At 43.1% G+C, this 17,738-nt stretch overlaps 1 protein-coding gene across 2 annotated transcripts in view; it reads left to right on the top strand.

The window, feature by feature from the left end:
- The window catches only part of LOC115133008 (PRKC apoptosis WT1 regulator protein), an 84,890-nt gene extending 69,412 nt beyond the window's left edge, over window positions 1-15,478 (top strand). Inside the window, exons 4-7 of one of the 2 annotated variants that reach the window (XM_029665804.2) lie at window positions 3,514-3,548; window positions 5,860-5,986; window positions 8,337-8,441; window positions 12,233-15,478. In XM_029665804.2, coding sequence (XP_029521664.1) covers window positions 3,514-3,548; window positions 5,860-5,986; window positions 8,337-8,441; window positions 12,233-12,319 — 354 coding nt within the window. In that variant the 3' untranslated portion in view covers window positions 12,320-15,478. The remainder of the gene's footprint in view (window positions 1-3,513; window positions 3,549-5,859; window positions 5,987-8,336; window positions 8,442-12,232) is intronic. The other variant, XM_029665805.2, reaches the window with a different exon arrangement.
- The last annotated feature ends 2,260 nt before the right edge of the window (window positions 15,479-17,738 follow it).

Below are 17,738 nucleotides of genomic sequence, written 5' to 3'. Positions count from 1 at the left end.
CAGGCTGCATAGACCAGTAACACAATTAAACAAAACTAAATGCTATTTCATTCCTTTGAAAATGCATTTTATTAGTCTTATGGTTCTTAGCACCTGCCTAAACCAAAGTAATCATAGATTTCTTTGTGATGGTGTATATTCAATGGATTTATTGAAATAGACACCCACCCACATCTGCATACCCCTACTCCCTCAATCACCGGTGCCGGCATGTGCACAGTATATATAAATGGTTAATGTCCCCCCCCAAAACATACACATCACACAGGATTTACAGTATCTTAGACACACACACACACACACACTCCTGTTTGAGCAATATAGAGGTATTTTTCAGTTGGATTGTTTTCTATTGTTAAGATCCCGTTGTACATCTCTGTCTTCCATCATATGTATTCCTATGAAATCAAAAGAAGGCCAACTGTCCCTACTCTGGCTCCCTACTCTGGCTTCATGAAAGACACAACTCTACACTGACTCCTAAAGTCTAAATTCAGAGACTGGCTACCCCCTGACCGGAAGCAGGAACACCCGCAGCCAAAACAAACAGACTATTACCAAAGTCTAGAACGGAAAGGTACATGACAAAACCAATCCATGTCTGCCCATTGATTAATGAGTCACTTTAAGACCACAAGACATTATTGATATTTTTTGTTGTTGTTACTCGTTTGTTTATTTTGTTGCTGTTATCCATTAATATGTTGTATGCTCATGGATTTCTGTTTGTATTGACTTCTATATGAGTGTTATCAATAGAACTTGAAACCAAAAACAATGTAAACATAAGAGCTGGGAATGTAACATGAATAAGGCTCCTTCATAGTGTTGTTTCCGATGCTCTCTGCTTTTCTGAGGCCTGTCTGTTCTCTGTAATAATGTCGCTTAGGGCCGCAGCAGAGGCTGTTAAGCAAGATAAATGGAGCCCACAGCCCTATAATGCAATGCTGCGAAGTATCCTCACTTAAATGTCATTAACCTTGTCTCAGCAACTCCCAGCCCGGGATGCAAGACGGCACACGGGGAAGCAACCGCCGCACGGTGGACTGTTAATGTGATGAATGCAAACTGGGAGAATATCTGAGGAACAAGTCATTTTTTTCAACGTGACACGCAGCAGCAGTGTCATGTTTCTCTCTCACACAACTCTCGACAGAACAGCCAGGCAAGCCTCAAGAGTCCTTGACTCCCTTGGTATTCGTGGAGTCGTGCAGAGCAGCACACAGCTCCGTAAAAGGGCTGACAGACGCTCGCATTTAAGCCAGTATTGTTGTGTAACCATTGTGTGTGTTTTTATACACCCCAGATGAAGACACTTTCAGGTATGCATGCATGTTGGGTTGTGAGCATGAAGACATTAATTCCGTTCTCTGCAAGCTAATGGACGATAAAGGACATCTTGTTTTGTCTAGTCAAATATCCATTTGATCAGTGCATTGCATGCGAGAGCTCTACAACATGCGAGAGCTGCTGTAATCTACTACTCCCTTGATCATGTGTTTATAAATCCCAGGGTTTATAGGAAAACATTTGCTATGTTCACTAACCTTTTGGATCTGATTTGATCTTATCACTATGGAAATATACAGACAACTGCCAAAATAAACGAAACACTCGATTGAGTAAATGAGGGATAAAAAGTACTGTATATTGAAAGCAGGTGCTTCCACACAGGTGTGGTTCCTGAGTTAAGCAATTCACATCCCATCATGCTTAGGTTTATGTCTAAAAATGCCCAGTTGCCCATTATTTTGGCTACTATGGCTAGAAGAAGAGATCTCAGTGACTTTGAAAGAGGGGTCTCAAAGAAGCATAGAGAATTTAAAGGGTGTGTGTGTGTGTGTCTGTCACCAGATCTCAACCCAATTGAACACTTTATGGGAGATTCTGGAGCGGCGCCTGAGACAATGTTTTCCACCACCATCAACAACACACCAAATGATGGAATTTCCCGTGGAAGAATCGTGTTGCATCCCTCCAATAGAGTTCCAGACACTTGTAGAATCTACGCCAAGGCGAATTGATGCTGTTCTGGCGGCTCGCTGTGACCCAACACCCTATTAATACAATTTATGTTGACGTTTCCTTTATTTTGGCAGTTACCTGTATGTGGCTGGTGTACACGCAATGCATTATTTAGTGTTTCTCATACTAACACCAGGTGAAAAACAACAGTTGACAGTAGAGCTCTGTGTCAGTGCCTCTTTCATAAAGCTGTCAGCAGTGTTTCCACCATAGAGGAGGATATAAGCATAATCATCCCAAAGCCCAAGGACATGAATAGATTGATATCGAAAGCCAGAGCCTCTAGGAACAACTGTAGTCAATTCATAAAACATAGTACTTTACACACTACACTTACAGATTTGCATTTAGACAACCATTTGAAGTGCTCTGTGGAAGTTCTGTACCATACAAAATTATTCTGATTTCTCTATAGCGAGAAACCTACGTCTTACGTATTTGAAGCCCTAAAGCCTCTGAGTAAGTGTGATTCCTTTGAAGTTCTTCCAGAGTTTATTAAGGGGCCTTTCTGGTTCTACTGTCAGGGAGACGGCTACAGTAGGGACTAAGGTCCACCACCGGCACCAACTAAACCACACTCTCTGATCGAGTGGAGTAGAGGCAGAGACCCTCAAGCACACCAGAGGAGTTTCACTGTTCAGGGCCTGAGGGGATGAATAGATATCCATCCGTAGTGTGTATGCATCTCTGGTCCTGACCTCTTTTTGTGTGTTTTTTTTTTATGTGATTTTTGTACCATAGGGGATCAGTGGGGGCATCGCCAATGTATGGACCTTTAACTCTAAGATTATACTAGAATGGGAAACATGATTAACGTGTGCACCTCGCGTTACACAACTGATTGTATGCATGGTGCAACTGGAGGCTGTGTGGTGATAGGTAAGCTATTAGATTCAGAGGAGCTATCTATATCAGTTCAGCAGTAGAGGTTCAAGAAGGTTTATACACAACCTACAGGCTTTCTGGAATAGCTACTCCTGATGATTCTCTGCTGATGATGACGCAATGCTATTTTGTTGTCGTGTCTCTGTTGCACACAACCACCTGCCCCTGCACTGTATGTGTGTGAGCGTAGCTGTGCGTCTGTACGTCTGTCTGCGCGTGTGTTTTTGTCTGCACCCAAGGCAGATTCATGAGGAAAGGTGGGCTTTGTGTCAGGCAGTGAGCTTTTCAAGCTGATTATTTTAAGTCTCCTCTGTGAATTTCACAATCTGGACACAAGTGTTGAATACGAAAATGCTGACTAAACAGTTTCATAACTCAAGGTACAGATCATCAATTTCCTCCGGCATAGTATTCATCCTAACAAACCTCTGATGTGTATGATCGACTTCCCTTGCCTTTGTTCATGTATTCCTTAGCAGTTAGAAATGGCCCTCCCCCTGACATAGCCCACCAGTATGTAATATACTTGTACAAAAGAACCCTGGGCCTTTTTGTTGTCTGAGTATCCCCTTCCTCTGACATGGCTCTCCTTTGTTTTCCTAGGATACTCCAAGATCCGGGAGTGGCCACCACCAGAGGTGAGAAACCTTCCCTATTACTTCTGTTGAGAATGAGGGCGTGTATTATTGTTTCTGGTATGGTGGGAGGGAAGGTGGTGATTAGGTGAAGAAACAGAGAACCTGGAAGACCAGGAAGAGAAGGCAGCAGTTTAGGTCATTAATTACCATAGCAGATGACCTTGTATGTACTTAAATAGATTTAAAAGTTTCACAATTGAAAATGTCCTCTGTGTTTACGGTGCCTGTCAAAACATTTAGTTCCAGGTTTTGATATCAATGCATCAGAAATGACAGAACAGCTTAACTCGCCGGGTGTCTTCTCGTACAGGGTTTCCCAACCTCGGTCCTGGGGCCCACCCTAATTCAAGTAAGCTTTGATTATTTGAATCTGCTGTGTACTTAGGGGGGGGCCCCAGGACCGAGTCTGGGAAAACCTGCTCTAGTAGTTGACTGTACGCCAACAACAGGCGTGTTGTTCAGACTATCGTTTGCAGGCGATGCAACGTTGAGGTGACATGAGGGCATATCAAGCCGATCAGATGTCTCGATAAGGGGTTGAAGTTCAATCAAGGTCGGAAACAGTAGTTGCTGATTACAGCTGACATCCTCTTTATACCACACACTTACTATGATTGACCTATCGGAGCATACAAGAGCCAATTAATCCACACCAAGTCAGTATATTTCTTGCTTATGGTGTGGCCATTGACACCTCGTTTTTTCTGGACACCACACTGCTAAATTCCCAACCACCATTTGGGCATTCTTTTCCACTGTTTGCTTAAGGACAATCACCATCAAATTGTTAAGTTCTGTGTGATCCCGGCCAAGTTCACACCGGCTGACGCTCCCAATCTGGCCCAGTATAGATATCCTCCTGTGATTGGCTGGCCTCCACTGTCGGATGGTCCAGTGTTGTGGAGTGGAGTGGCTGCCAGGTGGGCGCCACAAGATGGCTGAGAGATTGGACAACCCTGTCTCTGTGAACGCGCCAACAAAACTATACAACAGGCTGCTAATGCATTCACACCATCCTCTCTCACAACACTATCATTATGGTCGAAATGGGCTATTATAGCGATCAGCCTGTTGCTGGTTGTCAGTCTTTGGAGATAGTTTGACTTTAAGATGGATGGGCCTTCTCTGTTCCCCTTGGCTCTGCTAGCAGACCACACCAGGCATCTCAGTGCTTGTTGTGTGTGGCCATTGGGTTACTACTCTGTTATTGGCTCTGCCTCTCCTCTCCAACCCCCACCTGCTGAGACCTCCAGGAGTGGATCATTGCCTCTGCCTGTCTCCCGTGTGGTCTCTGCGGGGCGCTAATGGACCAGATGGGGTGATTAGCACTGAGGACATGGCTGTTTAGACTGGGTGCCTGGCAGATGCTGCAAGCCCTAGAGACAGAGGGATGTAGAGAGAGCCAACGTGTGCGTGCGTGTGTGTGTGTGTTTGCTTGCATCTACAAGGGAAGAGTGGCCTCGAAGACCCTCAGCAAAAATAATATATATATATATATATATCTTGGCGTAGGCAAGTGCCATGGAGAGCATTTCAAGGACTTTATATCAAAAGCAATGGGCACAACACTCTTTAGTTCTGAAAAGAGTGAAAATAATCTCTGTGGGCTCAGCCTCTGAGTTACTGAGGAAGTAAATGTCAAATAGCCTCAAAAAACGGCATTATTATCTGAGTGTTTTTATTATGAGTGGTGGCGCCTCCTGGCTAAAAAAAGAGATGGAAGGGGAGATGGGTCTGATTTCTGTGTGTGTGTGTGGGGGGGGGGAGAGCGCGAGAGGTTTATGTTCCTCACTAGCTGCAGACCATGGACCCCGTAGCACCTCTCTTCACTAGCCGATGAATAGGGACTCTTTGTTTGCTAATGACATGAAGTGGATTTATGCAGGGCGCTCTTTACACATCTCCGCATTCAAGATGGTCATATTGAAATTGCCTCATATTCAGAATCCATTCTTCGCCCTTTGAAATAGAATATTTGATGTCATAATGGAATAAAAGGTAAAAAAGCATCAAAGGTATAAGTACTTGTTCTCCTCACACTTATGACTGACCATTAGAGCTGTATTGTGTGTTCAGCAGGCTCTGAGTCATACGCTGCAACAGCTTTTCAGTTTTTATGTGATGCTTTTGAATGTCAGGGAACTTTCAAAAGGTTTACACGTTGTTTATTGTATTTACTTCACAAACTACGTGTGCGTGCGTGTGCGCATTGTGCACATGTACCGTACCCAGTTCTATTGTTGACATGAGTCGGTGTTGAAAGAATGGACATTGGTGTTGGTCAGAAGTATTGATGTGTGTGTTGTGGCAGCAGTAGCTCTGGAGGTCCTGGTTCTGAGGAGGCGGCGGGGGGGAACAGTCGACACCGCCATGGCAACCGCCACGGCAACGCCGCCGCACCAGGAGGACTGGAGAGGAGGATGGAGGAACTGGAAAAGGTATTCAAAATTAGGCTTGCTCTACCATTCCCCCAGAAGTGTGCACTCGGTCACACCCCCTCATGCATTGGATTAGTGGGATCTGCATTAGGCCTATTGTTCACCAGTTGACAACTGAATTTCAACGCAGGTCTATCCAGCATCACTATCCAATGTTTTTATTTCATTTAATCTTTATTTAACCAGGTAGGCTAGTTGAGAACAAGTTCTCATTTACAACTGCGACCTGGCCAAGAATAAAAGCAAAGCAGTTTGACACATTCAACAACAGAGTTACACTAGTGAAATACAGTGGGGCAAAAAAGTATTTAGTCAGCCACCAATTGTGCAAGTTCTCCCACTTAAAAAGATGAGGCCTGTAATTTTCATCATAGGTACACTTCAACTACGACAGACAAAATGAAAAAAAAATCACATTGTAGGATTTTTTATGAATTTATTTGCAAATGATGGTGGAAAATAAGTATTTGGTCAATAACAAAAGTTTATCTCAATACTTTGTTATATACCCTTTGTTGGCAATGACAGAGGTCAAACGTTTTCTGTAAGTCTTCACAAGGTTTTCACACACTGTTGCTGGTATTTTGGCCCATTCCTCCATGCAGATCTCCTCTAGAGCAGTGCAATTTTGTCTGTCATAGTTGAAGTGTACCTATGATGAAAATTACAGGCCTCTCTCATCTTTTTAAGTGGGAGAACTTGCTCAATTGGTGGCTGACTAAATACCTTTTTGCCCCACTGTATACCTGCTGGAGCACATGCTACAGGTGGGTGCTGCTATGGTGACCAGTGAGCTGAGGTAAGGCAGGGCTTCACCTAGCAGAGACTTGTAGATGACCTGGAGCCAGTGGGTTTGGCGACGAGTATGAAGTGATGGCCAACCAACGAGAGCGTACAGGTCGCAATGGTGGGCAGTATATGGGGCTTTGTTGACAAAACGGATGGCACTGTGATAGACAGCGTCCCAATTTGCTGAGTAGAGTGTTGGAGGCTATTTTGTAAATGACATCGCCCGAAGTCGAGGATCGGTAGGATAGTCAGTTTTACGAGGGCAGCATGAGGGACGGATGCTTTGTTGCGAAATAGAATGCTGATTCTAGATTTAATTTGGGATTGTAGATGCTTAATATTTATAATGTGACTGTGATGTTTGAAATATGAAAATACGACATGTCTTTGTTGATTATTTCAGAATGACTGTTACGCTTCTTGGCACATTTGACATTTTATTGTTGGTGTTTGATATCCTTCCTGTCTACTGCTATTTCTATATCCATCTCACATTTCCTGAAAGCCCTGTGTTGTCTGTCTGTGTTGTCTGTCTGTGTTGTCTGTCTGTGTGTGTCTCTGTCACAGGGGCAGAGATACTTTGATAGCAGCAGGGCCTGGGGAGAGGTGACCTATAATTGTTTTTAAAGCGTCTATCAGCATCCTGATAAATCTTGAGGATTTATTTTTAAAAGATTAATTCCTCTCGGGATCGTTTGAGCGGCTGCCCAGTCTGGCCTCGCTGTTCGTCTTCAGTCAGATGTCGCCCTTCCTATAATCCTGGCGGCAATAACTCCTCTGCGTTCAGTCAGAGAATGTATTTTACTGGAGATAGGGAGAGGGGGAGTTCTCTCTTCCCCAACACTCTGTACTCCCTCTCAATCACTTTTTAGATTCTCAAATGTCACCCCGGTCCAGTCCATTTTTAAAAGAAATACTACTGCTTTCACTTGCCACGATGCCTGTAAATGAAGAGTTTGCACATCACTGGCGAGTTCGAGAGAGCAATCGGTGCACTATAGTTTTGTATTGATTTCAGCAAGTTCTGTCGCTGGTCTCAGGCTTGTTGTTTAAATGCAGCAGATTTCATAGCTTTATACAACATTGACAAATGTGCAGCGTCCTTGATTGCTTTGAGTATCGCATTGTAGTGTCATTCATCATGATAATGAAAGTATTACTTTGAAGCTTTAGTTACTCATGTAACTCGGGTAACCCTCCATAAAATAACATTTATCTTCCGCGTCCTGAAGATTTATGGTTGCCACGGTATGGACATCGTGCGACATTCATTATGTTTGATTGTTTTCTCGTTGCTCTATGGGTTTCCATGGAAACCAGTTCACGCTTAACTTTGTTTTTACTACAGATAAGTTGGAGAGGCAGATTCCTGGCGAGCCTTTGTTTAGCAGCGTAAAGATCAACGTCAAGCGTGACCACGTCCACACGGCTAACGCTTCTATATTTGTTCTCTGTCTCTCTGACTCCGTCTCTCTCTGTCTCTGTATGTGTGTGTGGACCGTACCAAAGTGCTGCAGTATGTGTTCTAACGTTAAAGAGCTCTTTGTCCCTTCTTCCTCAGGAGCTGGCCAGACACAGGCAGGAGAACGGGCAGCTGCTGAAAGCCCACCAGGATAAAGACGACCTAATTGGAAAGCTGAAGGAGGAGATTGACTTGCTTAATAGAGTGAGTGTTGGAGAGGGTTCTCCCAGGGTTGAGAAGGTAGAGTTGGGCAAGGCTGGGGGGTGTTGGAGACAGTCATTCAGGGTTGAGAGGGTAGAGGTGGGCTAGAGTGTTGTGGAGGGTCACCCAGGGTTGAGAGGGTAGAGGTGGGCTAAGGTGGGGAGTGTTGGGGAGGGTCACCCAGGGTTGAGGGGGTAGAGGTGAGCTAGGGTGGGCAGCCACTAAGGCACTGAGAGTTAAGTCATTTACAGGTATTTTGAAGAGGTTACTATACAGATGTTAGCGCAACAAGGCTAGATCTACTTTCGCAATTATTAGTAATTAATAGTATGCTCCTTAAGTTATAACGTGTGATATGTATGGTTCCCTTCTAGTCTAGAACACAGGTATAGTAATGTATATCTACATGTTGTTTTCTTTACCAGTAATCCTTTGATGGCCAACTCAGTCTTGCCACGTCTAACTATGCACTATGCAGAAATTCTAATAGTTTTCTTAATTTCAGTTTGTGACAACTGGCAAGTATAGTGTAGAGAATCATTATACCATTTAAGCTGTTGGGAATTATATTTTCCATAACCCAAAATATTGTATTTTCATTTGCTTAAAGCTGGTGTACAAAACTAAAAGTAAAAAATTTAACTTAAGGGAAGCATATAAATAGCACACATTGAACAGATCTACCACTTCTTAGCCTTGCTTTCAATGAGTGACTGATCTATAACACCCATTTCTATGTGAATCTTATTATAGTTTCTCTTATTTGTCAGTTGAAAGCTTGTCATTTTTAGTAACTGTGCACTGCAGAGGAAACTTGGGGATATTCAGTCTCACACAGTTGTGTTGAGTGAAGCTGGGGACTGAATAGAACCGATTGCCAAATTACCACGTCGCTATCTGCAGGCAATCAGCTTGATATTGTAAAGCTGCTTCTCGGATAAGCAGAAGATTACAATTATCCAGCGCTTGCAAGGATTAACACTCGCACAGGCACCCCCCCCCCCCAAAAGTGATTTTCTCATGTTCTCTCTCGCTCTCTTTATCTCCCGTACCCCAACCTCTGAACTGGATCTGATTTTGGTATTTTATCAACATTTTAAACTCATTGTCAACCGCACGGGTCGTAACCCCATCCGGTTTTGGTCTACAGATCCTGAAGTAAACGATATGCAGACCCGTTCAAGGTGCAGAGCTCTTCAGTTCCACTCCCCTGCACCCCTTGGCAGTTTGGAGAAAACTTTTGAGTTTCGCTGTGTGCCTCCTAACTTAAAACAGCTGCTCTTTTCAAAACATGACATTTTCCCTTCCCTGACAGTCTATTGGATCTAGTCTTAAGAAAACACTAGGCCCCTGCTATAAGTCAGAGTCCTTATGCCAATCAACATCCTACACACTGTGGTCAAGAGACACCCTTCTAGTGTGGAGTACAACTCTGATTTCAATCATCCCTTGAGATGTGACATATAACCACTAGGGTTATCAGCCTGTAAGTAGTTTGTCATTAGTCAATAGTTACTAAATCTCCACTCCGATCTGCTCCTGAATGTTATGTAACCATTTAGTAGTCCACGCATTAGGCTAAATCCACAGACTCTGAATTTAAAGAGACAGCTGTGTCGCATGTGCCTCTTTCTCTAGAGACCAATTATATTACTTCTCCTTGGCACCAGGGAGTCAGATCTGTGACAGCCTACAGGCAAATACCCCACACCCTGTCTCCATACCTACTATAGACCCACACTGTATACAGAGGCAAAACCCCCACCCCCTTTCTCCATACCTACTATAGACCCACACTGTATACAGAGAGGCAAAACCCCCACCCCCTTTCTCCATACCTACTATAGACCCACACTGTATACAGAGAGGCAAAACCCCCACCCCCTGTCTCCATACCTACTATAGACCCACACTGTATACAGAGGCAAAACCCCCACCCCCTTTCTCCATACCTACTATAGACCCACACTGTATACAGAGAGGCAAAACCCCACCCCTGTCTCCATACCTACTATAGACCCACACTGTATACAGAGAGGCAAAAACCCCACCCCCTTTCTATACCTACTATAGACCCACACTGTATACAGAGAGGCAAAAACCCCACCCCCTTTCTCCATACCTACTATAGACCCACACTGTATACAGAGAGGCAAAACCCCCACCCCCTGTCTCCATACCTACTATAGACCCACACTGTATACAGAGAGGCAAAACCTCCACCCCCTGTCTCCATACCTACTATAGACCCACACTATGCAGAGAGTCAAATACTAGGGTCCTCAGAAACACAAATTCCTCAGCATTTCTCCCGATGTTGTTATTTTGTATTTTTCTAAAGTAGATGGCATTCACTCACTTTGAATGTTTCATAGATCATTGTCTAGCTCCTGGCATTCAATATTGAGAACAGCGGGTCTCTTTGCTGTTGGTTTCATAAGAGGTCAGAGTTTCTGTTTCCTGAGTCTACAGTCTTGGGCTAGTATTCCAGTGTTCCCAGCGCTCTGAGACCATCAACAAATTCTCCCCATCGCATGACCCCTGCTCCTGTTATCTGGGTCACAGGTTTTGGCAATGTTTTTGGCATTGGGAAACCCAGCAGGAGGGCTCCCAAAAGCCTTTCATCTCTGAAATATTCCAAAAGAGAGTTTGCAGCCCTCCTCGATGAGGCATTCCAATGCAAACAAGCCCTGAGTCTCCCCTGCCAACAAATACAGTTGCTGGTCAGTGTTGATTTTGCACATTTCAGGAACTTGCAAGGGTCCTCTATGCCTGGCTGTCTTTATTATCGTCATATGTGTTCGATAAGATAGGCCACTGCAGTCTCCACAGCCTATGAGCCATCTGGCCATGTGGAGGAGGCCATATAACTGTTGGATCAGAGAGCCCTGATAGCATCACATGAACAGGACCTCATAAGAGGAAGTCTCCCTGTGGGAACTCTCGCCGGTGCGATAGTGATCAGAAATGTCCCTCTGAGAGGTTACTGCAAGGCCTGATGGGAAGGCAGGAGATAAGGAACAGATCCAGTGTGGCGTCTCTTTCTCGCAGCGCTTGAAGATTGAACTGTGACTCACTAGCAAAGTTTGTAGCGAAGGCTTGGATACGGCTGAGGTGCTGGCAGACAATATGACCCCGGAGAACATCTGACTCTGGGTATTGGCTACATAGAATACAGGCTCAAGCAGGTTGCATGCAAGTTGAAGTACATGTAGATATAATCTATGTTGGGAGATTAAATGAAATATGAATAAAGTTATTAGTCGGTTGTAACTTTAAAAACAATGTCATGGCTATCGAGTGAATCTAGCAGCCGTTCTCCCCTTGTGTCAGAGCTCAGACAGTGAGCTGTTCTGTAGCCACACCATGTCTGTGGCTTTGTGACCTCCAGTGTTTGACTTGCAGACTACCTCGCTTTTTAAGTTTCCGACAAGTGCGGCTTAGCTAATCCTGACGGTCGCCTGTCGCTTCCGCCAGTGATGGAGGAAGCCGAAAATGAGAAGTGTCACTTTTAGATCAGCGCTTTGATGAGAGGGCATCGTGGCAACAGGGCTCCTCATTTGTGCCTAATTGGAGCTGTTCAAGTTTAATTCGTTATTATCAAGGCAATTCTGCTGAAGGGAGACCCGTGAGGTGAAACTCTTCGTTCCACCTCTCACTCTCTCATCTTTCTCTAAACTGACAAGCTAACTCCTCTAAGGTAAAAAAATAAGGCAGATCTTGCATAATGATGGTATATGACTTCCTTTAGATCAAGCTGAAGTGGAGCTGTATCCTTTGTTTTTGTTTTGCAGGACCTCGATGACATTGAGGATGAGAACGAGCAGCTGAAGCAGGAGAACAAAACTCTCCTGAAGGTGGTGGGCCAGCTGACGAGGTAGAACCCAACGAGCCACGGATCTCCACTTCCAAAAAGAAAACAAACCACCCCCCACCCCTCCAACGGAGTGCCCCTCTCAAGGCCTTGCTCTCACCCACCCCCTTCCCTTTCCACCCTCGTTCCAAGTCCAGCAGCATATCCTTTCTCCGTGTCGGTGGTGTCTCTGTTGTTGTCGATGGGTGGAAGAGGACATTTTAAAAGTAGCTTCTAGATCCTTTGTGTCTTAAATGCACCTTGAGCGTCCTCCCTAAGGATGCTTTTATTCAGTTCTGAGGGGAAACTGAAGCCACCGAAAGCTCTAGTCCTATTTAGATCCCATGGGATGTCTAAATGAGGTTCTATGATGGTATATTTAATGTAAATCTCTTGTACATAGGCCATTTAGATTTGTTGTTCTTTTTGATGAATCTTAAAAAGGAAATTGAATGTACGTGGTGCATCACAGAGCACATGAGGGATGTTTTGTAGGTTTTAGGAACTAAAAGAGTTCTTGGTTATTTTGACTCTAATGATCTGTTGACCAAGGTATACAGTACTTGCGTAGATTATGTGCAACCGGCTCTCTGTGCTTCTGTTTATCTGCATCATTACAGTGTAAATGCATTGTCAGCTCAGAGGCCGTATTGTCCTTCAAAGCACTAAAACCTGGTCTCCATCTGCACGTGAAAGAACCGGCTCTGTGATGGAGCCTGTGTCATTTAGACCAAATTCAAAACAAAATCCCTGCTACCATCAGCCAAAGTGGGCATAATGCCTTGCATGTTACGGACGTCTTTTTTGAAAATCCATTAGTTCCATTTCCCCAAGGGGATAAAAAAAAAAGCCTGGTGCTTTTTCTGTTCATGTCGATGCCGCTTTTACTCTCTTGTTCCGATTTCTACTTGGTACATTTTAATCAGTGGGGTTGTTTCAGCTAAAACTAGGGTATGCCGGTGACATGGGTGGGGGGGGATCAAGTTCACGCTTTATTTACTGCGTTTCTACGCAATTTATAACTCTAAAATGCTATTCAGAGAACAGCAAAAACCAGCCAAATTTACTCCAGTCATAATACATTAAACTGCTATTACCTTTTAATGGTGATTGGAATGATTTTATATTGTTGGTGTTGAGCTAGGATATGATGACTGCCATACTCAATTGACGCCCTGATTTCAATCCAGGCGGTATATTTTAAACCTGTCATTCAAATATATATATCCCCATTTATAAATCATAAAAAGCAAGCAATTTGTTTTCATTTCATTCTATGCTTTATAGCCATTTCAATGTTGAAAATGAAATATTATAGTATTGTTGATGGTGAGAAGTCCTGGGATTACACCCCGGTAGAAATACATATGGAATCTTTTGAAATGCGTGTTGCATCTGTAACTCAAGCATTTACAACTTGTTTTGTTTGCAATATTGATCGGTGTAGCTGCTCTTGGTATATAGTGAGCAAGAGTTCTAGAGGAAGCTACTGCAGTGCATTATGTTGTAACCAAATCAACAGAAGGAACATACTTTTTTGAAATGCATCTCTCTTTTTGATTTCTCAAGACTGTGATTTTGGCTGTGAGAAGTTATTTGACTTTACCCCGACCGTATTTAGATCTTTGCGTTACATACAGGGGCCCATCTTTGTGCTGAAACAAACAAATGTGTGGCTGTTGCATTACATGTTCTGTAAAGCCCACTGGGTGGTAAATATTTTAGGTTTTTAGACTTTACTGGGGTACATCTTGATATAGAAACCCTGCTTACCTGTAGACACACACACACACACATACACACACACACACACACACACACACACACACAGAGCCCTTACAGGAAAAAACACGTGAACCAATGTGTTTTTGGAACACTTCACGTGATGATGTTACACATGTGAAGTTTCACATAACCTTTCACATTTTCATTCAAATGTGAATCTTTTTGGGGGGATATTTTTCACTTTAGATTTCACAGGAGATGCCCTGCAAATAAAACAAGAGTTGTTAGAACACACAAACAGGGCTTATAACATCATGTTTTCAACTTACATATTTGGCACACTTTGACATACATGATTACATTGTGTATGTTTGTTTAGACAGTAATTATTATTCCACATGTCCTCACCTAGGATTTCAACTCACAACCTCTTTGTTCATGGCATTCTGACATATTCCTCCTACACTTTGGACTTTGGACAAAGTCAATCTCAGCTTTGTTAAAAGTACATATTTATCAGTGAGTGATTCAGGAGTAATGTTAAAACAGAATAATATGCCCCACAAACATTAGGCAACTATACAGAAAATCCTCAAATTGCTGAAATAAGTTAATTAATTAAATGATGAGAGAATAGTCACTGCTAACTAAAATAGCAGTGTAGACTGCACTATTTTGGTAAGTGTAGAGGTGTAGGGGAATGCTACAGAGTTTGTGGCGCAGCAGAAAGATCAGTTTACCCCAAATCCAGAGGTTGTTAGTTCAAATCCCAGGTGGGGTCATATTGAAAAGTCAGTACTTAACTACCAAGTGATCATGTCTAATGTAATCATATTGACATTGATTAAATGTTTGAATTATTTTAGCTGAACAGCTTACCACTTACTTTAAAACTCCCATACCATGTAATTACTTGACTTATCGTCACGTTACGTCCTGATGAATGGTAACACAAAGGTCTTGAGAACATCTTACAAACACCCTAACATGTTCCTCAATGACTAGTTCCAGTTTTGTTCCAGGGATTTTCCCCAGGGATGTTTTTAGGACATTCTTGGAATGTTGTGTCATGGTCCCCTGGAGGTTTTATCTAGTTCCCGGTTTGTTTCAAGGATTTTCCCCATGACGTTTTTAGGACATTCTTGGTATGTTGTGTCATGGTCCCCTGGAGGTTTTTGTCTCGCTCAAATGTTGTCACATGTTAAAGTTTTTCATCCCCATCCCCACATTTACTCAAATGGTGTCAAGTGTAGTTTAACGGTGTCATGTTGACATTTTGCTTCCCATGTTGTCACATGATATTTCACACAATATCATGTTATCACATGTTGTGTTACATGTTGTCACATGAACTTCACGTGATCATGTGACATGTGTTTTTCTGTAAGGGACACCTCTTTCTCTCTCTACGTTATGCATGTACAAAAGATGAAGTCATTTAATAAAAGTTTGATTATCTCTCTGTCGACTCGTTAGTGTTTCATTAAGACTAATTTGATGTGATGATACGATGCCACTGAGCCGGTAATGTAATGTGACAGCGGTGGTTCAGTTGTCACAATAGACACACTGTGTGCTCCCCCGACCATGGTTATTCATCATCGCCAATCACCTCGCAGTCTGACTGGAGAGGGACCACCCATCCCTGGCAAGCTGCGCCTCCAACACAATGTGACGCTGCACTAATACAGCAATGCCATCCAAGTCATTAGTCTCCCTCACCTTGAGAGAAGAGGGACAGGAGGGTTTCCTATCAGGACTAATGTAAAGGTAATTGTCTCATTTTCCTAGAACTGCCCCAGGGTGGTCCAGCACCATTCCTATTAGCATTTTTATAGGAAGTTGTAAGGTGCGTGTGATTTAGTAATATATTATAGGAGGCCTGAAACTATTCTGTTCATTCCTCATCCTTCCTCTAGTTTGTGAAATAATCTCCTTTTTAAACCCCCTGCTTTGTCTTTTTTCCAATCTTGTTATTCACAATCTTGACAGTCTCTTCACTGCTTCTCCTCTCTGCTTAGTAAAACTATCATTAACTGAGTTTCAACTTCAGCTTCATTTAAAAACCCCTCATCTGTTCCTTAACCAGCCCTCTGAAAGGCTCTCACCACCACCACACAGCCTCACGGGGACATGTTTGGAAAATGGAGGTATGTAGGTTTTGTTCATGCTAAATTAATGTCATTATTATTCTTACTGGTACACGACACAGTTGGGCTCTGATGGCACTAATGAAATTACAGGACTACAGCGTTATCAGATACCCATTTTACCTTTGTACTTTTAAGCAATAACTTTGTTTTTTTGGGGGTAGATCTGAAATGTAATAGAGGTAACATTTTTTATTTCAGTGAAGACCTTAGATCTTCACTGAGATGAGGCCTGGAGGCTAGTTGATATGGATGGAATGGGCACATCCGTGTCCACCGAAATGCATTTGATCTTTTGGAACTGATAGTCATTGGAGAAAAAATAAAACAAACCCTTATCTTGTTTCTTGAAGGAGGCCATATTTCATTATCAGCGATTTCTTGCTCTTGGTCCTCAGAGCCAATCTCCTCCATCTCTGGGATCTCTGGTGCAAGGAACCACTCACCCAGCTGAGGATGGCAGGGGTCGGGGAGAGAGAGAGCGGGAGAGAATATATGTGGGTTATTTCTTCTCCCCTGAATTGGCCGGCTGGCTTGGAACCATCTGCTCAGAAAAATGCCTCCTAAAATAAAAAAAATATTGCCCATAATATAGAGTTTTGTTTAGAATAAGATAACATTTCCCTAAAACCTTTTGTAACCAGTACATCATGTTCTACTGATATGGAACCTACGAGATCTCCCACACGTTGCACTCGTATCAAAATTAGGATACATTCTGCAGTGAGTCTTTTGTAACACAGATTATTAGCGTTGGCATTTGTGGAAGCCTGATGGACCTCTGTGGCTTGCTACTCTCCCACCAACGCTCTGAAACGCGAACAACACCATGTCAGAGAGAGGGGAGGTGGAACAACACAAGACACATGCATTTCCCTGAACACACCAGGACCATGAGCTGGGCTGCCCTTTCAGAAATGCCCTGTAAACATCAATAAGGAGGAAAGGCGCTATTTTCACACCAATAAGCAACATAAACCGTTGACAGACCAAAGGCATTTCATTCACCACAGAACTCCTACGACTGTATGATTCATAGTGCGATAGATTATCATGCTTTCATTTTCCCACAACTGTTACCATAGCAATGACTGAGATATGGTTTGGTGTAAATCACACATTCTTGGTGTTTGTGTACTTTGGTTAGGCTTATAGTAAGTTGTTATTGCTGTAGTATTACATTTCTGATACAGTATGTCTTTTACATGATTTGTAAAACTCTGCAAGCATTTCAATATGATAGAATATACTGCGATTGTTATACAGTATACCGTCGTGGCCAAAGGTTTTGAGAATGATACAAATATTAATTTTCACAAAGTCTGCTGCCTCAGTTTATATGATGGCAATGCTAAGTCCCTCTTTGCCATGCAAATGAACTGAATCCCCCCAAAAACATTTCCACTGCATTTCAGCCCTGCCACAAAAGGACCAGCTGACATGTCAGTGATTTTCTCCTTAACACAGGTGTGAGTGTTGACGAGGACAAGGCTGGAGATCACTCTGTCAGGTCTAAGACTGGAAGATTCAAAAGGAGGGTGGTGCTTAGAATAATTGTTCTTCCTCTGTCAA

This window comes from Oncorhynchus nerka, linkage group LG8, assembly GCF_034236695.1.
Source record: "Oncorhynchus nerka isolate Pitt River linkage group LG8, Oner_Uvic_2.0, whole genome shotgun sequence".
NCBI classification, from domain to species: Eukaryota; Metazoa; Chordata; class Actinopteri; order Salmoniformes; family Salmonidae; genus Oncorhynchus; species Oncorhynchus nerka.
The sequence above is the reverse complement of the archived record's forward strand: the minus strand, read 5'-3'. Positions and strand labels throughout refer to the sequence as shown.